General features: G+C 51.7%; 1 protein-coding gene across 2 annotated transcripts in view; it reads right to left on the reverse strand.

Moving 5' to 3' along the window:
• Positions 1-17,979, reverse strand: part of KIRREL1 (kirre like nephrin family adhesion molecule 1) — a 96,440-nt gene extending 78,461 nt beyond the window's left edge. For both annotated transcript variants that reach the window (XM_072946318.1, XM_072946317.1), the window contains exon 1: positions 17,583-17,979. In XM_072946318.1, the coding sequence (XP_072802419.1) occupies positions 17,583-17,634 (52 nt within the window). In that variant the 5' untranslated portion in view covers positions 17,635-17,979. The remainder of the gene's footprint in view (positions 1-17,582) is intronic.
• Positions 17,980-27,579: the final 9,600 nt, after the last annotated feature.

Consider the following 27,579-nt stretch of genomic DNA (forward strand, 5'->3'; position numbering starts at 1 on the left):
CCCAGCTCCCTGGTTCCTTCTAGAATCTCTTCCAGGCTCAGCTCATCTCTCCAAATCCACTTTACAAATGAAGAAAACAGGCCCAGGAGCTTCTCTGGGGGCCCTGACCCTCACCAAGGAGGCCCAGGCATGACTTATGGAAGAGGCTGGGGTTTGTTGTTTGTTATTTTTGTTTTGTTTTTAACAAAACATAAGCCAGGGCCTTGGGGAACTTGCAATCTGGTAGAAAACTGAAAGGTCAGTGCTTTAAAACTGAGTATAAACTGAGCCTGTGAAATGAGATAAAGGGAGGGTTAGTCAGGAAAGGCCCTTGGAGGAGGTAACCCTTCTGAGCATCAGATGCGGGAGGCAGAGGGCTCAGATGCAGACGCTTACATAGCAAAGGCTTTAGGTCTTCACAGACAGCCCGAAATTCCTGCGCTCTGGCTCCTAGGAGAGGGCCCTGGTTTTCATTTTTCCCCTTCCCCCACAGCTCAGCTCTGGTCGGCCTCTGAGATGATTAAAACCAAAAGAATTTTAAATGCCTGGAATTCACTTTTCACCACTGATGCCATTTGCTTATTTTCTCTCCCTCTCTCCCCTCCCTTCTTATAATTTCTCCTCTTGGGAGAGCTATCTTTTCGCCTCGCTCCTTTCTGCTGGCCCGGTTCGCAGAGACGATTCCCAGTACCCACCAGTTCACTTTGTTTTCATGGTGGGGAGGAGGAGAGAGGGGGGTTGGGTGTCTCGGGCAAAGGGGAGGGCGGAGGGGCGGGCGGAGGGGCCTTGATCTTGCTGGCGAAAGTTCCCAGAAAAAGAAAGGAGAAGAAATAGCTTTCAGGGAAAGAAATCTGCCAAATGTTTATGTTCCCACAAGACTCTGCAAAACCTTTTCATAGACCAAAGCTAAAGTTCAGGGCGAAGCCAGACCATGTTTCTTAAGGGAGAAACTTTTATCAGCATGCACACACAAGCACCCACACCCTTGGTCCAGGGTCCTCCATCTTCCCAGAGCAGGCTGGACCATCCCCATCCCAGGACAGCAGACTCTGTGTGTGTGTGTGTGTGTGTGTGTGTGTGTGTGTTTGGGGGACAAGAGGGGGGGCACGCCTGCTGTCCTTACCCTGAGTCCAAATCAGATTTGAAAATGTAGAAAATGTTGGCTTCCACCCTGGTTCCCGACCAAAGAATGCTTCTCCCGGGGCACCCCAGCTCTGGCGCTCTGAAATCACTACCTCTGGCCTTGGCTCAAAAACCAAATCAGAGCGATCCAGGGCCTCGTTCAGGAAGAACCAGTCCTTTCCGTGAACTCCCACAGGATGGCAAAGAGTCGGAAAATTGTGCAGCCAGAAGGAAACTTGGAGATTCACCTTCTCCTTTTGTGATAAGAAGGCAGGCCCAGCTCAGTGCATAGGGCCACTCCATGACAGGCCCGAAGGGGCCAAAATCCACAGCTACACTTGTAGTGCAGACCTTCTGCCATACTGCCTGCTGAATATAGAATTCCCTATTGTAATGCCTGGGAAACCAGAAGCCGGAGACGGAAGTTGCAGGGCTTGTGAGACTGGACACATTTAACCCTTGGGCAGGCGGGCTCTGCGGCAGGCGCAGGCGCAGGCACGGTGGGCAGCCTGCGGCCTGGAGGTCAGCAGAGGGAGGATCGGCCCTGCTGGAGCTGGGTGCCAAGAAGCTGCGAGCTGGAAGCAGCCCCGGCCGGGACAGACAACTTACTTGTCTAAAGAAAAATTGCACTGGGACAGAGCAGCCTAGGTTGTCAAGCTTTGGCTCCATAGCGCGCCCCAGAAGGAGCAGAGGGTAGAAATTTTGGGCCCTCCCTTAATGAGGAAGTTGAACAAAAGGACCCTCCCTCCCTCACCAGCTTTTTAAAAAATTAACGTGTTTTATGTGGTTTTTACAGGCATAGGCTGGGTGCGTCCCCGTGTAGCAGTCATCACCATAGTAGTAGTAATAGTAACAGCTCCGATTATTGTTAAACCCCTGTCATGTGCTAGGGCCTCTGTTTTATGTATGCCATCTGCAGTCTTCTCAAGATTACCATTTGCCAATGAAGAAACTGAGACTCGGGTTGTATGGCATTCCAAGGGCTCACAGCTAGTTAACAGTGAAAGGTGAGTCGGATCCAGTTTCTTTCTTTCTAAAGATCAAGCACACTGTGCTAGGATCATGATGGAAAATTCAAAATAGAGAGGGAAAAAAAATGGATGTTCCCCATTCTCCATCACTCCCTGCGGACCAGCAGAAGCCCAGGCCACGGAGACACGATGAGGAACAGTAGTGGGGAGATGAGTTCATGGTGGAGCCTTGGGTTCCAGTCCAGCTCTGTGTCTAACCCTCTGTGTAAACTCTTGTGTCTCCAGCTTCTCAAATCCATCATCTGGACATCTTCCTCTCTGCTTGTCCCTGGGCTGGAAGCCCAAGGAAAGCCCCGCGCCCCGTGGTGATGTCAGGGCTGAGGGCCCAGCGGGAACAGTGCTCTCTCCCTCCCGCACCTGGTCTTCTGAGGCACAGTTCTCCTCATCTCTGAAATGGGGACGATGAGTATATTGTCAAAACTGGCACAAAGCCTACAAGGTCTAGGTGTGATTAAGTGTTAGGCCGTCCGCTCTCATCCAGTCACATCACTGAGGCATGTCCCTGGTCATATCCACAGGTTTAAGCTCCAGGGTGTGTGTCCTGCTGTCCTCAAAACAGAAAAACTCCCTGGCCAAGACTTGCGTCCTAACTGGATGGTGGCCCTGCCCATCCTTTCCCTGTCACCTTTCCCACCCCAGCTGGCCTCACTTCCCAGCACCTGCTTGAATGAACTTTGCTTGGGACCATCTCTTGCTCCTCATTCAGCTTTCTGGCCACCAACCTATGTGCATCTCCTGCTGTGTCCCTCCCCTGGAGAGGCTAAGGGAGCCAGCCTTGTGCGGCTCAGCAGTGGTGGACCAGGTGGGGCCTCCCCAGGGAGCACGGTCATACTGCCTGCCGGCTGGCAGAGAGACTAAGGGTTCTGGTCCCCATGCTCCGCTCAGCACTCCACGTGTCTCCCATCGCTGCTGCCCCAACGTCCCTTTCTCCTCCTCCCTTGGTCTCCCCCGACCCGCTGCCTGCTGTCCCCACCCTCCCCCAGCATTTCTCTTCCCACTCACTCGCCCCTTCTCTCCTGCGGCCTCCCCACCCCCCTCTGCTGCCGGCTTGGAGCAGGAGGTTATGAAAATGAGCTGCGTGCCCAGGAGACAGTAATTATCTGCTAAGTGTGAAAGCCAGAGTGATTAATTAAGAGATAATAAAAAGAAAAGGAGGGCGAGAGGGGGGCCTCACGGCTTTGCTTTGATGATAGAACCTGAGGTGAGCCAAGCAATTAGGGGACTCTTTATCGAGAGTTAGCTATAATCCACAAATTATCAAGCACCAAATGCTCCAGGAGCAGGGCACATTTCACTCCTGCCGAGTGACAGACCGACAGACAGAGAGACAGACAGGGAAGGACAGAGGGAGGAAGAGGGCCGGGGAGCCTCCGGCCAGGAGGGGGCAGGGAGAAGCCTGGTGCAGCGGAGCGTGTGTCTGTGCTGGTGGACAGACTGTCCCGTGCCAGGCCACCAGGCAGCCCTGCCAGCACCCCGGGGCACAGCTACCCTTGAGAAAGGGTAGCGACCCCCCGACAAAGAAAGACAAAGACAAGCTGCCCCACAGCAGACTGGGAACTCCCCACTGTGTCCTCCAGGAGGACCGCAGGGCCGTGCTCCTTTCTCCTCCCCCCCCCCCAAGATGTGTCAGCTCCTCCTCTTCGGGGACTGACACTGCGCCCTGTCCTCAAGGGAGCAGAAGCTGCTCTCACACCAGTCCTTTCCCTGCCTGTGCGTGTGGGAGTGCGTCACGCGGCCGGTGTGAATGCCGCAGGGGCCACAACTTGACAAGGCGACACCACAGCTCCCGGTTCCTGGAGACTGCAGCCCACATGGCCCCAGCCGGGAAGCCCTCCTCCAGCTCCCACGCTTCTTCCACCGAGCCCCCTCGCGCAGGTGGTCTCCCTTCTTTTACACTGGATCCTGCCCTCTCATTCGTCCACCCAGGTCCATCTTCCCCTCTGGCCCCTTCATGGAAACCTTCTGTAACTGATCCCACAGCCCCAGTACCTCTCCCCATCTTCTCCTGTTCCAATGTACAACAGGGTTCAAAACCCCTCCTTGTTTAGATGATCCTGGCGTGTGTTTAGACCCTGAGGACGATGGGGAACGTGTCTCCACTATTATAATTAGCCATCCCACAGTAGAAACCAAATCTCTGCCCCCAAGTTCAAGCTCAGAGCAAAGAGTCTGCATTTATCTAAAGTGCTCCGGTATCCTAGGGAAATGCCCACACTCCTTCACCAAATCAGTACATCACCAAAGGCGATACCCCATCCCCTGCTCTCTCTGCCCACACTGATGCCACTTGGGATCCAGCCTGCCCACCCAGGCAAGGCCCAGCTGAGGACATTCCTGTGTGATTCCAAGAGGAAAATATTCCTGCTCCGAAGCTAGAATCAGTCCTGACTGTGGAGTAGGCCGAACTCTGCCCTCTCCCCTCCAGGCCCCGCTGTCTTCCCGGTACCTGGTTCAGCAGCAGATGCCAGGGCCTTCTCAGCCTGGCCCTGTGGAGGGAGGAGGAGGGGCCCCAAGGCCACCAGCCAGAGACAGCAGCCGAGTGAAGGACACCAGAGCCCTCCAGCCTCCAGCTGCTCTGTGCCACTGAGAAGGGGAAACTGGACCAGTATGGACATGGTAACTCAGCCAGGTTCCTGGGAACATGAGTCTTCTGGCCCTGACCAGGGACACTGGGAAGATAGTCTTGGCGGTTTGTCAGAAAGCAGACCTGACCTCTAAAGAGACGGCTCAGTCTAGGTCAACTGGAGCCTCGGAGACAGTCTCACCTATGACCTCTCTGGGCCTGCTTCTCTATCACAGGGAACTTGGCTTTGAAGTGACAGAAAAATGAACCTATTGGGGAAAATGCTATTTATCCAGACATAAAGAATACTGGAGACTTACCCAGTTACAGTCCCAAGTAAGACTTTTTTTTTCAGGAGCAGGAAGGATTCGAGTTAGACACAAAGAAGAACTTCCTGCTTGCCAGGGATTATTAGATATGAAAGTGAATGGGCAGAGAGAGCAAATGAAAAAGGATCTCCTTCAAGAAAAGGACAAACACTGATGTGTGAGGTTGATTCAAGTTAGTTCTGCCTGAAGAGAGAGTTTTTTTTAAACACCTTTATTGTGATATGATTCCTGTACAGTAAACCACACATATTTCAGATGTACAATTTGATGAATTTTGATAGATGTATACACCCATGAATCCACCACTGCAATCAAGACAGCTAACAGTTCCATCACTCCCCAAGAGGTACAAATTTCACATCCCTGATTTATCCTTTCCCACCCGCTTTACACACTGGCAACCATAAGTTTGTCTAGAGAGAGATCTTGAGTCCAAAGATGTTTGGATTCTTCGAGAATCATCTCTCTATCTTCATTCCTGACCCCAGGTTCTACGTTCTAGGAAGATGTGTTCTGATGGATCCCACCTCCTTCTTTACTTCCTCTGAAACCCCTCAGGACTGATGGGTGTAGCCTGCACATGGCCCCACGCGCACTTGCAGACGGCTGGAAGTGTAATCAGTTTCCTGGGGGGGGGGGGGGTAAGGGGAAATGATGGGGGTTCCTGTTTCCCCTAGTGGCGGAATCCCCTAGATATAAGGACAAAGCTTTCCTCACTGAGTCAGGAGGACTCTGAAGGCTCTCTCTTCTCTGGCCTGTGGGTCTTCCTCTATAGCCTGAGGCTTTGCACACATAGTGAAGTTAGCTCATCACATTGCCTGAAGAGCCAGCCGGTAGGTCTATGTGAATGTGAGAAAACGACCTGCCCAGGAATGGGCCCCCATTGCTCCCTCCAAACCATGCCCCTAGTTAGGCCTACGACCCACCTTCATTCCCAAGTCTCCATTTGTTCAAGTCCAAATTTCCAAGCCACAGCTAACAGGGTCCAGGCCCTGGCTAGCAGCTCTGTCGAGATGTTTTCCCTCAAATCCCCACCAAATGAGAGCTGGATTATAAGGACTTTTCCTTATTTAAAAGAAAAAAAGAACCAAGTGGAAATGACTAACTGGCTCGGATACGGAGGAGTTTCCACCAACTTATTGGCTAGCTGCATTTCAACTTTGCAGCTGGCAGCTGTTGGCATGAATGAAGACTTGGTGGGGTGGGGTAGGGGAGGCTGGAGCTTGGGAGGAGGCAGGGAGGAAGGTGGGCAGGTCAGGCTTGGGGCCGAAGATGGGCATGCAGGCACGCACTGCACCCTCTCCCCACCCTCAACTCCTGCCTACTTCCCTAAAACAAACACATCGACACTCCTGAATCAGTGATCCATCTGGGCTCTGTTACACAACTAAGCTGGCGGAAAAGAGAATTCAGGTAAATGAATTCTATTTCCTCTCGCTTCCCATTAGAAAGTTGAAGATCTGTGTCCCCAAAGGAACACATCCTCTAACACTTCCAAGTGTGGTCCTAGGACCAACAACATCGGCATCACCTGGAAGCTTGGTGCCAAGGCGGAAACTCTGCCTGACCCCAGATCTTCTGAATCAAAATCTGCACATTTTAACCAGATCACCGAGTGTTTCATAAGCACGTGAAAGTTTGCAAATCACTGTTCTAACATGCATAGTTGGAAACTTCTTGAAGATTCAGAGGTTGAAACCTTCTGGTCATGCTTACTGTGCACTGCCTAAGGAGTGCTTTCCCAGGACTGAAAGCAGAGGTAAGCGGTTGCTATTGCTCCATTTTACAGATGAGGAAACTAAGGCTCACAAAGGTGAAGAGGCCCCTGAGTCTTCAGAGCCAGGACTCAGACCTAATTCTAAAGCAGGGTTATCTCCATTAGGCTCTGCAGCCATCTCAGTGCTCCCACTGCACAGCATTTCAGAGATCATAAATTCAGGGATTACCAACATCACTACTGACACAGTTCAGAGACGCAGCCATATTTGCACCATTATTTGTTCTTCACTCATCCTGTTGTCTGCTTTCCCCAGCTCTGCCTTGGACTCAAGAGCTGTAAAAAGCAAGCACTGTGCAATGTGGCTTACTGAATACAGACCATGTTCCACATAGATTCCTTCATTTGGTCCTTACAGCAACCCTAGAGGTAGGTGTTATTGTCACCATTTTACAGATGAGAAAACTGAGGCATCAGTGAAATGACTTGATCATGATCACACATGTGGTGTCCGCTCGGGAAAGCCTGGCTTTCCCACAGGCCCTCTGGTAAGGAGGTCCCAGGGCACTTGAATGGTTATCCAACTCCAAGGTTGTGTTGAAAGAGGCCAGTCTTATGACATGATCCTGGTACAAAACCGAAGACAACGTGCACACACTAAATCCCTTGGACACGGGCTTTACAGGCTCCCCTCTCCATTTTCTGCATAAATGGAGAGCTGCAGTGGTGCAGATAATCCAGAAGTCATTTTAACTTGGCTTTGCAATGCATTCGATTTTTTTTTTTTTGGCAAAGTCAGATTTTTCTTTCTAATTATATTTGGCTCCAACTGACATTAAAATGAATTTGTATTCTTCCTTCACCCACCGCCTGGTGAGGGAAGAATTCCCAGATGTGTGCAGGGTGATAGGCACTTCAATCTAGGATCAAACATCCTCCCCGCAGTAGCTGACTGGCAGGTGGAGGCCAGAGAGTTGATAGCATAGCGCTGATAGCAGGAGCCGACAGGAGTCTGTGTCTGGGGAGGTGAGCAAAGAGGGAGAGGGTGCAAGGGCTTCTGGGAGTCCCCACCACCACCCCGCCCCATCCCACAGGGAAGTCAAGCTGGTAGATTGCCTGGGAGGCAGGGAGTGAGGCACAGAGCAGCAAGTCAATTGTTCAGGGTTTGGGATTAAGATCCAGGAGTCCACTGGATGGCTAAGGAATCAAGATGAAGAAAACCCCAACTTCTCTCTGGGGCTTCACCCTGCCAGCCTGCCTTCCCCCGCTCCCTTCTCTCTCTGTCTGCCCTCATCTGCCCATCTCAGCTTCTTTCCTTTTAATAACCTCCCAGTTAAGCGAATCGAATGGGAAGAAGCAGTTAAAAGCACCTCATGGCTTGACAATGCTGGGTAATGGAGCGAGCAGGGCCCCAGGCTGTTCCTGGGAGAATTCAGGAAGGAGGGGGAAAAAAAGAGGAAAAAAAAAAAAAACTCAGCTAAGCTGATTACAAGGACAAAGTTAATTTAGAAATCAGCTTGGTTGGATGGGATGGGGGTGGGGAAGAGGGAACTGGACACAAGGGGTTGGGAGATTTGGGGAAAGTGCGCCTTTATATAAACTGTCTTTGTTCCTGGAAATCATAATCCTTGGGAGGGACCTCACTCACTCCTTCGGATTCCTCAGCTCCTTCCATCCGGAGCAGGGGGCACAATCAGGGATTGTCCAGAGCCGGGATATCTTGAGCAGCACTGCATTCCAGAGGCTCCAGCCGCAGCCCCGAGCCTCACATCTGTGGCTGTGCCCTCCCCCTGCCAGGCTGCCTCCTCCACTCCCCCCTCACGGACAGTCAGACTTCAGCATTTTTCACATACCTCTCTCCCAACGTTTATCTTACAGCCTTGTCGATATGTGTTTATACATCCATCTCCCACACCCGCCTGAGACTGCCTCAAGGACAGGGACTAAATTTCATTTACCTTTGTATCCTGGTGCCTAGCTGAGTGCCCGGCCCTGTCCAGCGATTAAAAGCACACTGGCTTAGTTTGGACACAGGCTCTCACCCCCCTGGTGGGAATCTTCTAAAGGGTTTCCATTTGAAAAACCAGAGATCACTTCCTTGCAGAGGTTTTCAGACTCTCTAAGCTTAGCCCCCAAGTGCAGGAACATCTCTGGCCACTGACCAGAGGACCAGAGCAAACAGCCCAGGGCTGATCCCACGGGGCTAAATCCCGGCTGGCCCTCTGATGGAACGAGGTGGTTCCCCCAGACTCCGGGCAGTGCAGACCCAGCCTAGGCTCCGGGGGAACAATTGTCAGAGCCTAGGTATCCACCAAGCTGCAGGGCTCGCCCCTTCCTTATCTCTGTTGAACTCTGCCTCCGGGCATCTTTATCTTATACCTGAAAATTCTCAGAGGAAAAAGATCTTCTCATTATTCCAAAGCCTCCCCAACTCAGGTCACAGATCGGAGACTTCCCAAGGCAGAATCTGCTATTTCTCTAAGGTTCTCTGCTCCCTTCTGCCTGGTCAAACCTTGATTATCTGCCTATTTCACCATTTTTTTTTTCAATTGAAGGGGTTGCAAATCTCTACAGCAGTCTAGCAGATGAAGCGCTTAAGAGGAGGGGAGGGTTTGATGAGGAATGAGGTAGGGATCACACATTTTCTTTCCTTCAAAAACAGAAACCCCTGGCTCCCCACTTCTTGCAGGACAGCCTCTGGCCTGGCTTTTCGAGGCCCCTGTCTACTGTCCTGGATCACCTCCGTAATTTCTCCCTGACCCAAATCCTCCGCTACACCAACCTCACCGTGCCCTGCACATTCTGGCAGCCACACCTTGACTCAGGAAGTTCAGCCGGTCTGGTAATGCTCTCCCTCTTCCTGCCACATCCACATCCTGTCCATCCTTAGACCCACTTCCTCCATGGAGCCTTTCCTGGCCTCTTCAGCCCACAGCTAACTCCCCAGCTCTGACTGCGCACACTGCTCTGCTGACACCGACTATGCCCTGCCTAGCATTACCTGGAATCTTTGCACATATATGCGCATCTTAGCTTCTTGGAGAGAAGGGACTTTATGATGTCGGGGTTTTGTGGGGTTTTTTATCCCCCACTATGCCTACCAGAATGCTTTATATATAGTAATATACATTTGCTGATTTGAAAAACATTAATTCTCCCCATTTTATGGCAGAGTAAACCGAGACTTACTGAAGTTAAATAATTTGCACCTAAATCACAAAGCAAGACCCTTAAAGGGAGGCACCGTATTTCATTCATTTTGTAACACTGGAGCCTGGCACGTAGTAAGCACACAGCCCATTTCTGCTGGATAAAGGAACTGAGTCCCTCCTCTCTTCCCACACATCTTCCAGGGAGGACATACTCCTCAAATTGCTTCAGGAGGAAATAAAGGGCAGAGAAGAAAAGCATCACAGGGCCAGTCCAGAAGAAGAATGCATGATTCCTAGTCGGGTCTGGAGAAGGACAGCTTCCTGGGACTGCCCTGCAGGCACACAGCAAGGATTCAGGTCCCTGGTGTCCCTTCTCTGCCTCAAAATCCAGTGCGCATGGCCTTCTGGGAGATTCTCCCATCACCTTCCCAGAGCCAGGTCCCCAGAGGAATGAAGCAGTGCATTATCTCCTGGGAAACTAATGGAATTTGCTAGGGAGTGCTGGAGAGTTCCACCCTGGATTTAAGACCCTTAATCCTCAGGAGGTTGGCTGGCTACAAGGCCCATTTATTTCAATATGATCCCAATTTTGTTAAATGGACTCAAGGAGGGCAGAGAGGAATGAGGCTTCAGCTCCCAGAGACTAGAGGTTAATAAAAGTTGCTGGAGAAATTACATGTGGAGGGAGGGAGAAACTGGGAGCTTGGAGAGAGCTGATGGGGGAGGAGGGTGGTGGCGCAGAGACAGTGGGATGGAAAAAAAAAAGAAAAATGTGATCTTCGGCAATGTCTGAGAGCTAAAACAGTTTTCATTCTGGGAGCTCAAAGAACTTAATCAGGTTGCATTGTCTGTGAATCAGTGGTAAGAAGGTGTTAAGAGCTGGGGCTGCAGGATGGAAAGGGACCAGAGTCACAGGATGGGGAAGCCAAGGGTTCTAACTTTCTTAACCTTATAGCGTGTGCATCTGCAGAGCACCCAAGACGAGACAAAAAGAAGTGCCTTCAAAGACTCTTCAAAGGATGGCTGCCATAGCTGGAAGGGGGATGGGACACAAAAAGCTGGCGGTGTCAATCTGGTGAATGGAAGGACTGGGTAAAGACAGAGATTTCTGTCTGTAGATGATGGGGGTGAGACATGGCGCACATGCAAGTGCGCGTGAGGCCACGTGTGAATCTGCACGTGAATGTGGGCGCACACTCTGCACGGTGGGACTCACTGGCAGCGGTCAGGTAGAAGAGGCAGACATGCCGGTCTCCAGGGGCTTCTTCTGGGGAGTCATTCCTGAACCCCACGCCAACTTCCCTGCCTGGGTTCTAGTCCTGGCTCTGTCAGTCCTGAGATGTAGCATGTTGGACAATCTGCTTAACTTCTTTGGGTCTTTGTCCACCCACAAAATGGAGATAACGCCTACCTTTAACAGATTACTGCTGGTATTAAATGAGCTCCTAATACATGCAAAACACAAAGGGGGTCCCTACAAAAGTGAATGGCCTTCTCTCACTTGGAGTGAATTCATTCTCTTTCCTGACTCCTGAGACTGCCTCTCCTTGGCATTGTATTTCAGGATTGAGGACATAGTGGCCTCTTTTTCCTCTACTGCTGACTAGTGCTGCCCCCCACATCCCCAGCCCGTCTTCTTAACATTTAAAAAAAAACTATTTTATTTTTATTTTGGGGGCAGGAATTAAGTTTATTTATTTATTATTTTTTTAAATGAAGGTACTAGGAAATTGAACCCAGGACCTCGTGCATGCTAAGCACGCACTCTACCACTGAGCTATGTCCCCGTCACCTAACCCTTTCCAGGTCAAAGCACCCTCCAGGACATGGCCAAGAAAAGTGGCCTGGAGGCTCTGAGAAGAAACCTGGCAGGAGCTGGTAGGTCGGGAAGGGACACAGCCTTCTCTGGATGCACGGAGAGGAACTTCCCTACCATCACCTGGAAACAGCCCCCCAAAATTGGGGTGATGGAGGAATTTGCTGCCTTCCCCCTCCCTCCAGCCCAACTTTCACACTTTAGCAAGTTATTTCAACTCCCTAGGACTCTGTTTTCTCATCTGTGAAATGGAGAAATAATAATAATTGCCCTGCCCACATCATAGGGTGATCATAATCTATCAAATGAGACTGTACGCGCAAAAAAGTTGTTAAAACTGCAAAGCACTACACAAAGTTAAAAAGGCTTTACAGGTGGGAAGAAAGGGGGTTGAGGCATCACAGACCTCCTTCTCCTGACATGAGGAGCCGTAGTTACCATTACCACCCCTACTGAATAAACCAGATGATCATCAAAGCCAGGCAGCACGATGGATGTGGGCTAGCTGTAAGAGCTGAGCCCTGGGGGGGGAGGCTGGGCGAGGTACCAGAAGGAGCCTGTCAGCGTGGGGAAGAGAAGGAAGGCCTCTTCTCCCCTCCAGAGCTGCCTCAGCTTAAGGGAGACACTGAAGTGCACGTAGCTCTGTGGGGAGGCTGCCTGGCAGTGCAGGCTTTGTAGTGAGACAACGAGTTTAAATCAGGGATCTAACAGCCCAGGTACGGCCTCGAGCAACTTAATTAAACTCAGCCTTGGTTTCCTCATCTATAAAATGGGGGTAACGTTACCTTTACAAGGTCATCGTCGAAAGAAATGGAGCATAATGAACGTGGTGAACACACAGTAGGAACTCAGTAAGAAATCACTTTAATGCTTTGGTAGGGAGCCCACTGGCTACAATCGCTCTTCCTACCCTAGGGCAGGCAGGGCCTCCCAAAGCAACTGGAATAGGCCACTCAGGACCCCAGCCAGGGACTGGACTGGACTGGGAGTTGACTGTCTTGGTTTTCTCCCCAGAACCATACGCCCTACCGCCGCCCACCACCCCCGACTCAATACTCCACTCCTCTCCTCTGCCTGATTCTCCCGGAGTCAGCCTCGAACGGTACAGGGGGAGTTCCCAAGTCTGCAGCTCGTGGACCCGTAAGGCTGTGCAGAATCTTAGAAACACACACACGCTTGCAAACCTTTTGATTTGCCCAGGAAAGCACTTTTTTTACAAAGTCATTTGAGGGCAGTGTTGTATCATCAAAGAAAAACCATTGAACACCCCAAAAGGTAGAAGGACAGAACCTCAGAATAAAGGGCAGATTTTTAAAATTTGAGTGAGTTTACTTTTATGAGCACTCATTCCTTTCTCCTTAATTCTCCTTCGGCTCTGGACCCGGAAAGACCATGGCCTGGCCCAGCATTGGTGCTGCTGGCCGGAGGGATGCCAGGCAAAGGGAGGGGGGCGGCCAGGATCTGAGGTTGGCTGGTTCCCCTACTATCGTGGAGATACTTGACCTGTCTAAACCTCGATTTCTCATCCATGAGATGGGGATAATTAGAGAGCCGATCTCAGGAGGTTGCTGTACAGATTAAATTAGATAATGTATATAAAGTCGTTAGCACGAGGGCTCAATAAATGATCTGTATTATTTCCAGACGGAATGCAGCCACCTCAAGGCTAGTGGCTCTCATTTCTCACAAGAGCCCTGGCTCCTTCCCCCTCGAATGCCAACCTCTTCCACTTGGCTCTCCCCTTCCCCAGACCTTTCCCGAGGTCTCCAACCTGGGGAGACTGGGCAGCTTCCCCTTCTGGGCCCGCCACTACCAGGTTCTCTCCATGAGAGACACCAAGCAGAGGCGCTGAAACCCAGGACCAAGAATCCGGGCAGCTGGAGCGAGAAAACCGAAAGAGAATTGTAAGAAGGAGATGGGAAAAAGGCAGACAACTTGGCTACCTATCCATTCATGTCCAGCCAGGAAGTCCTAACAGAAGCATTTACTGAGCACTTCCCTCTGTGCCAGACGCTGTTCCATGCACCTGACATGGATTAACAGATCTTACTGCCATCACCACCCTATAAAATGTTGTTTCTATCCTTAAGTTACAGATGAGTGAATGAGGCATAGAGAAGGCACATCCCTTGTTGAAGCTGACACCACTACCCAGTGGCCAAGGCGGGGAGTGGGTTTGGTTAGGGAGCTGGACGGGAGTCTGTGATTTAAGCACCATTTAATACTGCCTCCTTCCAACATCGTAGCACTCTCATCAAATCAATCAATTGATCAGATATTTAAGGACACTTACCACGCACGCAGCACTGTGTCAGAAACTAAAGGATTAAAGGGAAATTAAGACTCGGTCCCCGAGAATATAAAGAGGGTCCACAGGAGTTTCCATCAGAGCACTCAGTTCTGAAGTCCCGGAGGTGAGAACCAGGGACAAGGCTGGGTTTCCTCATCGCCAAGGGACCAGAGAACCAAAGGCAGAGCAAGACAAGCAGCCATGCAGCCAGGGTAGCCAGCAGAAGGTGGGAAGGCCTGGAGGCCTCTTCTGCCTCCTCCTCTTGGTCCTGGGTCTTCTGGGGTCCAGGGACGTAGCCAGAGGTAATGCCAAGCACTGAATACTGGGTTCACGCCCTCCTTCTAGGTCTGAGTAGAAGGCAGAGTCCAGTCAAGGCCCAGGAGAGGGACCTGGTGTCCTGCTTTTTGCCATGTTTCCCCATGCCCCTTCCCCAACCAAGACCCTGCTCTGGGCTGGGAGGGTGGGACATCTGAAGTGTGTGTGTGTGTGTGTGTGTGTGTGTGTGTGTGTGTGTGGGCTGGGAGGGTGGGACATCTGAAGTGTGTGTGTGTGTGTGTGTGTGTGTGTGTGTGTGTGTGTGTGTGTGTGTGTGTGTGTGTGTGGCTCGGGGAGGGGAGAGTCCATTCCCAGCTACTCTTCTTTCCCGACTCCTGTTCTCTGCCAGGATGTAGCTGCACGCAGGCAGTTGAATACTGGGGATTTAGGAGGCCCTGGGGCCTCTTCCCTTTACTCCTCACCGCCCTGCCAAGCAGTGGCAGGGAGGCTGAGGGGACCTCTGGGGGCCGAAGGGACAGATTTCCCCCCACCCCCACCCCCACCCTCCCCTGGAGGCAGCTCCCACCCTGAGCCGGCCTGTCATCCCACATTGCTCTGATTAGCTATAATCTTTCTTTTTCAATTTCTCCTCCCTGAGACTGGGGAGCGAGAAAATCTCCCAGAAAATGAATAAATATTTCAATTTTCGGCGCAATCAGTCTGAGGAGCCAGCGCATGATGGAAACGGGGGGAAGGATAATGGTTTTCATTTAGATAAGATACAGAAAATTATTTAGTGAAAAATGAAGATTGATGAAGCCCATTGAAATTCTTTAAAATGCGATTTTTATTTCACTGCCTAGGCTGAACATCCCCCTCCCCTCTCTTCTCTGCTCCCCTCAATTCGACTGCCTTCTCCTCCCACCTTCTCCCCATTTCCCTGCCACCATCCCTCATGGCATGCCCCCATCTGTCTCCTCTCACTGCCCCCAGCCCTGAGGCGGGACTCTTTCATTCTAAGGATGGAGGCTGAGGAGGGGGCTCCTATCGCCTCCTCCCCAACCCTGTGAGTGTCCCAGCCTCCCTGGACCCCGACTCCTTCCCACCCTGCCTCCTCCCAGTCCTTGCCAGGCACCCTCAGGAGTGATTTCCTCTCCCTTCTTGTCTGTTCCCTCCCCCTTTTCCCCTGTGGTATCCCCTCCCCCCACCCCAAATACTTTTGCACAGTTTCTTCAGGTCTTGCTTTCACCCCTGCTGGGCGATGGGAGATGGGAGCTCAGCTAACCCTTCTTAACCCCTCCCCCTTTCCAAAGGGAGAAAGACACATAACACACTTCTCTCCGACCAGTCCTGTCCCGATTCAATCCACATGTCTCTCCTGTTTGCTAACTGCAGCTTTTGTTTCTTGAAGCTTGTTCGTATCCATGTTGCTGACCTGCTAGGGCTGCGGGAAAGGGGCAGACGCAGACGCAGACCAATGCTGACCCAGCTGACCCCTCCCCCCACCACCGTGGGCCCTCCCCCTCCCCCCTTTCTCCCAGCCTGGCTGAACAAAGTCAGAACTTGAGTCTTCTTCCCAACTTTCTGCCAACTGGCTGGCTTGGCCTGCCAACCCCAGGGCCAGGCCTCCCTTTCCCCAGCACCACTTCCCACTCCACTCACACCAAGGATGCGCGCCCTTCCCATATCTTAAGTGTGTGTGTTTGAGGTGGGGCGGGTGCCCTACGAGGAATGATGGATCAAGACCCACCCCCACCAACTCAGCCTGGCTTTGGCTTCAGAGCCTGGGAGGGGCTTAGCAAGGAGAGAGGAGGGGACCAGCATCACACCCCACCCGTAAACACACACCCAGCAGCCCAGGAAGGCAACAGAGAGCAGGGCAATGCCTGAGGGCGCTCTGTCCCAGCTGTCTTCCCTCTTCCCAGATTTCCCCACCACCACCCCAAAAGGAGACCACCTCCTCCATTTTGCAGTCCATACATCTCCATAGGTGTCTGCCTATATGAATGAATGTTCAAGTTTCTTTGTTTGCTGGAGGGTTGGTATCTGTACAAGGCTTTCTGTGTGTGTGTGTGTGTGTGTGTGTGTTGTGTCCTTGTACATGCCCGCCCGCATACATGTACGGTGTCTGTGAGTTCTCGTGTGTCTGGGTGCACGAATGTGCAAGCATGTGCCTATACGGGGGAGGAATCTGTCTTCCTCAGATGTGTCAGTGTCTTTGTGTATATGTGTCTGTCTCCGTGCGGGGATGCTCGCGGGTATGTCTGTCTCAGTAGGTGAATAGTCTGTCTCAATGTCTGTGACTGCTTTTTGGTGTTTGTGTGTCAATTTCTGTGTGTCAGCTCCATTTTAGAGGGTGGGGGGAGCTAGCTCAGCAGGATTAAATCTTCCTTAGAGTCAGACCCAGGGGGCAAGAATCCACTGCCACAGACCCCAGGCGTGGTGGAGTCTGGGCCTTTGATTTCTTCAGTCCCACTGTCCCCCCCAGCCCTGCCACAGGATACATTAACAATTCTCTCTTAACCTTTCCCTCCATCTTCCAGCCTCTCCCCTGCCAGTTCCGAATAAGCCCTGGACATCAACACTTTCCTGACCCCAAGTGGGGTGTTAGCTCCCCCGCCCCCCGCAAGTGCCCCCTTCCAGATCCAGCGGGTCCGGAGCTGCCTTTGGAACTCCACTCCCGGCCCCGAGCCTCCGCGGGCAGGGGTTCAAATCCCCACCAGGGGCCCCGAGGCACCCCTCCCTTCGCTCAGAGGGGGCAGCCCCAGGCAGTCTGGAGCCGAGGCTCAGACTCAGCCCCTCGAGGGGCTGGGCTGCATGGAGTACGGGGATTCCCTCAGCTACCTCTTCGCGAGCCGAGTCCCCAGCTTTCCGCGCACCTCCCACCCCCAGAATCTGAAACCCCACCCCCTTCCCGGCCTGCCCCCGGCCAGGACCCAGGCGTCCGGACTCCCGGCCTCAGAGGCTGGCGGTCGGTAGGGCTGCCAGAGGCTCCGGAAAGGACTTTGAGCGTTCGAATCCCTTTTTCACTCCGACCCCCGGCCCCCGCGGCCCGGATTCTCCGTTCTCCCGCGCAGCCAGAGGAAACAACTTGGGCAGATCAACGGAAAACTCCTCCTCGCCAGCCCCCGCTCCTCCGCGCCCCCTCCCCCAAGGCTCCGCGCCGGGACCTAGCCCCCGCCTCGTGGCACCCGACCCCGGGGACCGGCCGCGGGCCGCCGGGCCCCCCCAGCGCTGCCCCGGCCGGGGGCACAGATCCCGGCCCCGGGGATGGGGTAGGGGAAGCCGAGGGCAGGGGCGCGCTGCGGGGCGGGGGGGGGGGCCTTACCTTGGGAGAAAGTATCCGAGAGAGTGAGGATCCAGACGAGGAGGCTCAGCATGCTGTCCGCCCGCCGTGCGCCCGCCCGCGGCTGGGGCCCGGAGTTGGCGAGCGAGCGAGAGCAGCGGGCTGGGGAGGAGGGGAGCCCTGGAGCCCGCCCCCCGCCCGCCCGCGCCCGCCCCTGCACACTCACACGCACACGCACACTCACTCGCGCGCACAAACTCACTTCCCTTCCCTCCGCTTCTCTTTATCTCTCCTCCCAGTCCCGTCCCTCTCCCTCTCTCTCTCCCAGTCTCTTTCCTCCCCCTCTCCCTTTGATTATTTCTCGCCTCTAGCTTTCTCTCTCTGAGTCTCTCTGGATCTCTGCTCTCCCTTTCTCTCCGCTTCTCCTGCTTCCCTCTCTCCCTCCGCCGTCCCTCCTCCTGACGTCTATTCTTCCTCCGACGGCGCCTCCCTCCACAGCCCTCCCCCTGCCACCCCCCCGCCACCCCACCCCCCCGTGCGCGCGCGCACACACACAACCCTCGCTGGAACTGAGATGGACAGGGAGCCCAGAGAGAAAGGGGTGGAGGGCAAAGGCAAAACGGGTAACGAACGTGACAGTCGCGGGCGCTGGGGCAGAGACCGGCTCACCCGCACCTCCCTCCAATTTCCATACACAACCCTGGTCCCGGGCTAGGAAACTAGGCAGTGGATTGGGGGGCGGGGCATGGACTAAGGACCAGCCTTTAGCCCAGGGGATGACTGTGATGGGGAAGAGTGTGTGTGTGTTTAGGTGTGTGTAAGCGTGTGGCGATGGGGGTGGGCAGGCCGTGGTTCATAGAATCAAAAAGTATAAAATCCTTCCCCCCCCCTTGTTAATTCTATACCCAGGATCTAACCCCCAGATTCCCCAAATTGGAAATTCTTAATTGACTAATGAATGCTGGGGTTGGAGAGGGACATACTCTTCCTACAAAACCCGGAGCTGAAGAATCCTAGCTGTTTCGTGGGCGATCCTGGAGCCCCTGCCGGGGGGCCTCACCCAGCACACAGTGGGGTCCGGCTGAGTTGGTGTCCTCAGCTGCTGGGGAGAGGTGCCGTTGACCCTTCCTTTGTTCATCCTGGGCATCTATCTACCCATCCAGAACGAGAAAGTAGCCAACTCTTTGAAAGGCCACAAGAGTGCAGCCACAGAAGGATCTCCAAGCACCATGGAATTTGAGATCCTTTGGGGTTGAGAGATCTAGGTACTGGGAAGGGAGGGAATTCCTGGTAAGAGTGATGAGGACATTCAGTAGGGGTCTCCTCTTCCTTAAAAAGCCCAACATGGCAACCAGCTGCCATCCCAACCCCTAACCAGATGCTTCTGGTCACTTGGTTGGGGGTGCCTGGAGGTCTGGGTCCTAGGAAATGAGTTGAGACATAACAATTGCAGAGGGATTGCACAACTTTACCGTGCTGTATCGGTCTAGAGAGGTCTCCACTTCTTTCCTCTCAGATCCTAAGTCTCTTGGGTCCCTAACACTACCCGTTAAGATTTCTGGATTTCCTCCCCCGAGTGAAGGCTCGTGGCTCTCTGGTGCCCTCTGCCGGTATGAGTCAGTTACAACATCTCTTTCTTCCACAGATCCTGACGCCAGGCTGAATGGTTCAGACACATTCGCATACAGAGGACACAGGAGCACAGACAGAAACACACAAACTCATATTCAGAAGCACATTCTGCACAGACCCAGAGGGTCTTCCCTATATTCAAAAATACATGCAGCACAGGCAAACACACAGTTTAAAAATAAAGAACATATGTAACTCAGAGAAATAGGAATGGAATTGCAAATCCATACAAACAGCCACACACCGATGTGCAGACACGTAAGGGCTTTTCCTCATCCATTAATCATGCTTTCTGCAGATATTTCTTCAGCATCTGTTTATGTTCCAGTCACAATTCTAGGCCTTAGAGATAGAACAATGAAAAAGTTTTCTCTGTTTCTTTTTTTGTTTGTTTGTTTAAGTCCCTCCCCCAGAGTGTTCCATTCTGGAGAGCAAGAAGAAGCAGTAGAAAAATAGAAACTACACCAGGTTGTAGTAAGTTCACATTTGAGAGACAAATAAAGCAGGATGCAATGAATAGGAAGTCGGTGGGAGGGAGGAATTTCTGCTCTTACAGGTAGTCAGAGAAAGCTGCTCTGGTAAAGTGACATTTAAGCAGAGACCTGAAGGAATTGAGAGACTTGGGTGTTCAAGCATCTGAGGGGATAATGTAGCAGGTAGGTGGAGGCAGCAAGTACAAGGGCCCTGGGTAGGGGTGTTCTTGGAAGATCAGTGAGGCAGCCTTGTCTCCTTTTCATTCTACATAGAAAGGAGGCTCAGGGTGATATGATTTAGGAAAATGTTTAGAAGAAAAAGTCCAAAGCAAGAAAAGAGAATATTCTTACTTTAGTGAGTGCTTTTTGCTCACCTTCCAGCTTCTGGTATTCAGGTTGGACGGTGATTCTCAGTGAGATTGGGTTATCAAAGCTTTACTCTTATTTTACCTAGAAACCGTAGCAACAGAGAAGCCTAATTTCTCCACATCCTTAACAACCAAAGCAGTAATCTCACCTCCCTCTCCTGGTCCCTTAACTTTCCTTCCCCTACCCCCTCCCTTTAATCTCTAATTCTCCAGCCCCATTCAGAGAAAACACACTTCTCCAGAACCCTGTGCACAAAAACCACTCAACATCCCAGATCTGAGAGCTTAAGATTGATCCCGACTCCAGCCAGGACCCCAATACCACCTGTGTATTAGAACCTCCTGAGGGGCTTTAAAAAAAAAAAGTGCCTTGGCCTCATTCCCAAAGCTTAATTGTTCTGGGGTGAAGCCCCAAGCATCAGGAATGTAAAACATCTCCCCAGGTCATTCTGATGGGAGGCAAGGGATGAGGCTCACTGAGCTAAGCAAGCCCCTACTTCCCAGCCACTGCCCTCAGCCAGCTCACACACTGTGAGATGCTGCACCGCCCTCCCTCCACCAGCAGTCCTGCTTAGTGCGGATCCAGCACCCCCTCCCCTCCTTCCAGGGAGAACCCTGATTAAGCTCTCCTCACTTGCCTCCATTCTCATCACTCTCAGACTAACGTTCACAATTCTGTCTAATTGGATTAACCAAGCCTACTGGAGTTTAATCACATAACTCTCATCAAACTGGGGGTATCCTGGGGCTGGGTTCCCAGAATCAGGCTGATGTTCCTGGAGGATGTTGTGTTTTTTTTTTTTTTTTCCATGGGACTAGACCTTCTTCCCACCCCAGGACAGGATATCTGCCTCCCCTGTCAAACCTGGGGCTCCTTCACGGCGAGGGCTATGCATGTCCCTTCAGTCTGGAGCTCCCCAAGGGCAAGGAAAAAGCTGGCACCCCTCTGCCCATCAGAGAGGCGGCAGAGTAGTTGAAAGCACAGAAACCAGCCCGAGGGGCTCCTAATCCAGGGTCTGCCCTTTACTTTCTGCCTGACCTCGGGCAGCTTATTTACCTCCCCTCCCTAATCCTTGGTTTCTTCCTCTGAAAACAGAGATAATGATAATACTTACTTTATGGGATGGTTGTGAGGATGAAATGGGTCAGTATCCACAGAGCTCTCAGAGCCAGTGCTGGGCACGCGGTGAGCCGGAAATGCTAGCTGTGATTACTTTCAGTTTGGGAGCTCCCCAAGGCAGGGACCTTTCCAGCCTTCCTCCTGCTGGATTAGTCTTCATCCCCATGCGCAGGGCCTGCCCAGAGAGAAGCGGGCAGGCTTAATCCCTAAGGACGCTACTTCACCCAGAAAAAGAGAGAGAAGCAGCCAAAGGTTATATATGGAGTTAAGAGAAATATTCATAATTTTTTGAGCACAACAGCAAAGAGATCAAGGGGTCAGCGAGTGAGCAGGAAGGCAATTTATGACCACCAGCAGGAGAAGCCACCCTGAGAGACGGAAATGAATTCTTTGTCTCAATGAAGACTAAGAACAGAACAATTCTATAAATTGTCCTCTCTCCCCCTCAAGGGGGCGGGGTATGGTGTTCCTGTTGCTTACCAGAGACACAAAAGGGAAAGGCCAAGATCCTGATTTTCAGCCTGGAAGATAATCCTGACCGGAAAGGAAACCCTGAGTCCCCAAGGGCAAGGAGGTACCAGAGGTCACCATGTCCCTCCCTCCCCCTGCTGCAGAGAGCACTGAGAGATGCTCCCCTTCTTCCAAAGTCCTCCCAGCAAAGGGGCTTGTCCTCATTCCTCCTCCACTTCTGTGTCTTACAGCCCACGTGGCTGTGTAAGTCCTTCCAGATATCAGGCCTTGGGCTTTCCTGCTGCCTATACCAGTCCATTTTCTCTCCTCCTTTTCCTTCAGATGCCCAGCTTTCGAGATATATGAGAATCAGAGCAGAGACACTGGACAGTCTTAATGGTGATGGGGAAAGATTCAAATCTGCCCCGTGAGGGTGGCAGTGGGGGCAGGGAGAAGAGCAGCAGCTGCTGAAGTGCCCTGACTGCTCCTTAAAGGTCCCTCCGAAGAGGGTGGACCCAGGGACTGGGCTCCTTGGATGGGGCGTGGGGGTCAGGGGGTGTCTGAGGGAGCAGTGCTGCCAGTGAAGCAGATGACTAAAGGCTAGACCTCAGAAGGGACCGTCTACTGAAGAGGCGTGTCCAACATATTTGGGGAGAGGTTTGGATAGGCTGAAGCTGCCCCAAGGCAGGGGCCTTGAAAGGATGACCTTGGAAAAGACAAGCTCCCAGGGTGTGTTTACCGCGCACCAGCCTCGCCTGAGAGCAACTGTGGTCCGTTCCTTCCCACTCATCTCAGCCCTCTCTTTCTCAGTGTTTCACATTCCAGCTCCAACATGGGGAGACAATTTGTGCTAAATGGACCAGTTATCTCTTATTAGGTTTAATGAGGATTTCATTGCCTCAGCTCACAGGGATTGGAAGATTCCTGCTTCAAATGAGCAGCCAGGTTGGGAAGATCAGCTTAGAGAAAGAAAAGAGGGATCAGGGGCCCCAGGCAGGGGCACGGAGGAGGGGAGTGGGTATGGGTGTGGGCGCGGAAAAGGGGAGAGGGGGAATACACTTAATTAGGAAAAAGTAGAAAGTAATGTGAACTAATGACTCAAACGCCAGGCTTCAGAACCAGATGAAGCCCCCGACCACGTGAAGTCCGCTCCCTTTTGAGATGGTGAAATGATCTGTAAAGGTGACAAAGTAAGTTACAGTGATCGTGGGGCTGGGACCAGAAGCCGGGCCTCTTGCTTCTTGGGCAGGATTCACCCATGTGTCTTGCTAACGCCAGCCTTCCCAGCCCCGCACCTGGACCCATTCCGGGTGCTTTTATCAGCAAAGGCACCACTTATGTCCAAACAGTCCCGATCATTATGTAGCTCTGGTCTCCTGTGGGTACCTGAAAAATCAGAGAATCAAGTGGGCAGAAGGTGCGGATGCTCAGGGGAAAGGGAGTCTCTCATCTTCCTTTGGCCCTTGGTTTCAGTTTCCTTGGCTCTTACTCCCAAGCCCACAGTCTCCTGACCCTTAGCATCCCCTAGTGCTTCTTCAGAGACCTAAAACCACCCAGCATTGGATCTATTTAGTGTCAGGACGGGCTGCGAGAATGGTGGCTTATGTTTGCATCCAAGCTAGATATGAGAGCGAGCTGGCAGCTAAGATTATGGCCTGAAGTTGTATTAAGGTCAGTGAACATCATAGCAGGTTTAAAGGTGAAGTTGAATAAAGTTCACATGAATGGAAATATAAGAATTAGGCTTAAACAAAAAGTTTTCTCTATATAGCACAGGGAACTATATTCAATATCTTGTAGTAACCGATAATGAGAAAGAATATGAAAAGTTATGTGTATATATATGTATATGTATGACTGAAACATTACGCTGTACACCAAAAATTGACCCAACATTGTAAACTGACTATACTTCAATTAAAAAAAAAGAGTTACGCTTACTTAACTCTTATCATAAAAGGGGCCATAAACTTAAAGCACAACCCTTAACAATGTCACTCCAGCCCTAATAACACCAGTAGAGGCTTGCTAAAGGCTTGGGTTAAGATTAATTAATTAGGTTGTTCACCCATTCGTCCATCCCTTCATCTCACAAACACGTATTAAAAGCTGACCCTGTGCCCAGGCACTGGGCTAAGGACTTAGGACATACAGGTGAATAAATCACGCCCCTTGTTCTCCTGGAGCTACACCTAGCAGGAAGGATGGACGGATGACTACAACTGAGCTGGGAGGTGCAGAGGTAGGGAAATGCCCATTTCTCTAAGAGTGCAGAGCATGAGTTACTGAACTTGGCCTGGAGACATAAAGGAAAGTTTCCTAGAGTCAAGTATTGAGAATTAGGATCTTCAAAGTCTGAAATGTGGCCTTAGGTAGGACAGCTCCCCTCTCTGGGCCTCAGTTTCCTGCTAGCTCCGACGGCCCCGTGGTACCTTTGTCATGTTCACCTCTGCAAAGGTGCTAAGGAGTCTGAGACTGTCCCCAGGAGATGCCTGCCGAGGGTTCCACGGGAGCATGCACGGGGCGTGCTGTAGAGGCCCCCTGACTGAGAACTGCTTCTTGAAACTCTTGAGGCTCATTTCCAGCCAGGATTGTTCCTGAGATCCAGGGTCAGGGACCCACTCCCCAACTCCCTGCACATGACCTGGTGGGCCTTCTTACACGAGACAGCCGTGCTCCAAGCCCCAGTGTCCCCCTCTTCCCACCGGCTTCCCATTTCCTGTGCCAGGGAACAGGCCTAGCGGTGGCTGCCAGGCAGGGTCTGGCTGCTGGTTTTGGTGGCATTTCCTAAATGGACAGATGGAGAATGTTGATTTAATGTCCCTCCAGTGCCTCCATTCCAGCTTCCAAAACACAGCCAGCAATAAGGCCCTGGCATCCAGACCTCCTCTGTCAGGCCCTGGCAGTTTCCCCTCCTTCCTGAGCCTCCATCTTCCTCCAGCCCCCTCCCCAAGTCCTCCTCACATCCAGCCCGTGTCTAGGCTTTGGGACTAGGTCTAGGGGAAAGTAAATCCAGAGGAAACGTTTGTTCCCTGGTGACAAAGGACAAAACAAGAGAAACCTGGCTCCTCCTTCAGTGGTCCTTTCAAGAGGCACTATCTGAGAGTAGGATGGTGCTTGCCAGGGGACAGGGGAGAAGAAAGAGGGGCTATTAGTCAAAAGGTACAAAGTTTCAGTTACACAAGAGGCGTAAATCCCAGCGCCGACAGTTAATGCTGCACTGTATACTTAAACGTTTAAGAGAGTAAATCTTATGTTAAGTGTTCTTATCACAAAATAAAATCATAATAATACATAAAAAGAGGCAGAAAGAAATATTTGGAGGTGATGGGTATTTTTGGCATAGATGATTTTATAGGTAGTGGTATGTTTTTGGCATAGAGGGTTGCATAGATGGTAATGGTTTCATGGATGAACGGTTATTTCCAAACTCACCAAGTTGTATACATTAAATATGTGCAGCTTTTGGTACGTCAATCATACCTCAATAACGTGACTTTTTTTTTTTTAAAGAATGGCACCAGCCTCCATCATGTTGTTTAAACAAAGACCTGCTGGTGGTACCTGACTGCTCTTTCTTCCTCTCCGTCCATACTCAATCTGCCTCCAATTCCTGTTGGTCATTATTTCCAAGGGAGTTAGTTACTTTCATTTCCTTCCATCTCCACTGCCACCACCTTGGTCCAGGCTACATCATCTCCTGCCTGGCCAGCAGCAAAGGCCTCTTGGCTGTTCTCCGCAGTTCTGTTTGTCTGCAGCCCCAACGATCTTTCTCAAGCTCAGATTTGACTACCTCATTCCCCTCCTTAAAACTCATCAGTGACTCCATTGCACAGTGGATCAGACCCAGAATCTTCCCGTTAGGTACCAGAGCCTGCTTGGGACGGATCTGCCTTGCCTCCCAGCCTCACTCCTCCCCACACTCCCTCTTGCCCCTTACACCCCAGCTCCAAAAGTCTTCGAGTTTGGGGAACTGGCCACATATCTTTCATCAATGGGGCCTCCACACACCCTATTCTTTTGCCTGCACCTTTTGCCTTTTCCACCCTGGGCCCTACCCATGCCTTATCCCCTAGGCTAAGTCCTCCTCATCCCTCAGACCTCACGGTGACTGCCACTTCCCCATGGAAGCCTCTCTAATCCCCACAAACAGTTTAGATCACCTTGTTCTTGCCTTCAAGCACCCTCTGTTTTCACTGGCAGCACTGATCACACTTGTAATTAGATATTCAGTGTCTGGATCATCATTTTTCATGTTGGATCATAAGCCCTGTATGTAGAGACTTCCAGTACTGTTTACTGCTGTCACCATAGTGCCTGCACATAGCAGGCTCTTAGGACTGAGGGAAAGAGAGAGATGGTCCGTCTTCTGAATTCTACAAAGGATATCCTGGAGTAGCGAAGGCGATAGGTTCCATTTAACAAAGTACAGAGCCAGCGGGCTAGCAGTTAGACTAGAAGGGGAACTTCCCCACTAGGTAGCATTTAGTAAGTCCCAGTAAATCATCCTTCCAGGCCAGAAGAAAAAGAGGAGAAATGACATGTAAGTTTATCTTCTCTTGTTCAGAGTGAGTGTGTGTGGGGGAGACACATATTACCTCGAATGTGCAAAAAAAAAAGAATCCCAGGGAACAGTGAGCAAAGCTATAAATACAGCCGAGCGCTGGGTGACATCACCTGAGCACAGTGCGGCGATTTATGGCCGAGTCACACAGCCCTAAAGTGTATTTATAACAGTGTAACTCACTAGTGCTTCTCCCTGCCCGCCTGCCCTCCCTCGTTCTCCTGTTCCACGGTGGCCGTGGTTTTGCTGGCCGGGCCAGCAAACAGGATGGCTGGGCTGGGCCCCTGCACTGAGGGTACCAGGATGCTCTGAAGACTGGAGCTGTCTCGCCAAAAACATGCATTCAGAACCCTGCTGCAGTTTCCGTGCGCTAGTGAGTCGTGAACAAAAGACGTGCAAAGCCTCCCTGGCCTTCACTTACCTTTGGGCTCCGTGGGCAGCTTTACCTACTCACGCCACGTGGTCCCTAATCTCCACTGAGTTTCCCCAGATGGCCCCTGGGTGTTTACCTACTTGTGCCTTTGCTCATGCTTTGCCCTCCATGGGGTACATTTTTCTGCAGTCAGAACGGCTCCTTCGAGGCCCGCTTCAGACGCAGCGCTGGCCCTGAGCTGCCCAGTGGGGTGATGTGCCTTTTGGTTCCCTCTTCCCAGCACCGCCACCTCTGTGCTCTCCGTTCCTCCAGACCACCGTTCACGGGGCTAAGCTTGCACGCACACACCTTGTTTCCACCTCAGGCTGTGAGTGCTTTCCCCACACATCCCAATTCCTCTCTCAGGGTCTGCTCAAGACCTGCCACATGGCAGAAGCTCTGAGAATGTTTGTTCAATCAAATATCCATCCCTTCTGTGAACCTCGTCTCCCTCAAGCATCGAAAGCATGTCCAGCATGGAGGTAGAAGCTGTACCAGCATGATTTTCAATCCTCATATGACAAGAAGGGCGCCACCATTCCTGCTTCTGTGTAGGGGGATTGAGTCAAAGAGAGGTTAAGCGGCTTGCCCAAAGGCGCACAGCAAGTAAATGTGACCATAGGATCCTCAACTAGAACATTAAAATCTACCATGTTTGTTCTATTCCTGGAGACCTTGGGCTGTGCATTCTATAGCCTGGGTCCTTTCTTTCTTTCTTTCTTTCTTTTTTTTTTCAAGGATTTTAAATTTGTATTTATTTGTTTATTTTTATTAATGAAGGTACTGGGGATCGAACCCAGGACCTCGTGCTGGTTTCTATCTACTATTCCAGGATTTTCATTCGCTTCTCAAAGACACGACACGCAGCCCGCTGACAGCCTGCCTCTTCATAGATGGTTCCGGTGTGGATTGCTCAGATGCTGGGATTATCAAAGTGGGGTTTTCTGAGGAGGCTGGTCAGAGAATCGCTGCTTTGAAAGAAGAAGCCCCTGGTCCTGTCTGTGTTCTCAGGGCCTACCC

The sequence above is a fragment of the Vicugna pacos genome, chromosome 21 (genome assembly GCF_048564905.1).
Source record: "Vicugna pacos chromosome 21, VicPac4, whole genome shotgun sequence".
Lineage (NCBI taxonomy): Eukaryota > Metazoa > Chordata > Mammalia > Artiodactyla > Camelidae > Vicugna > Vicugna pacos.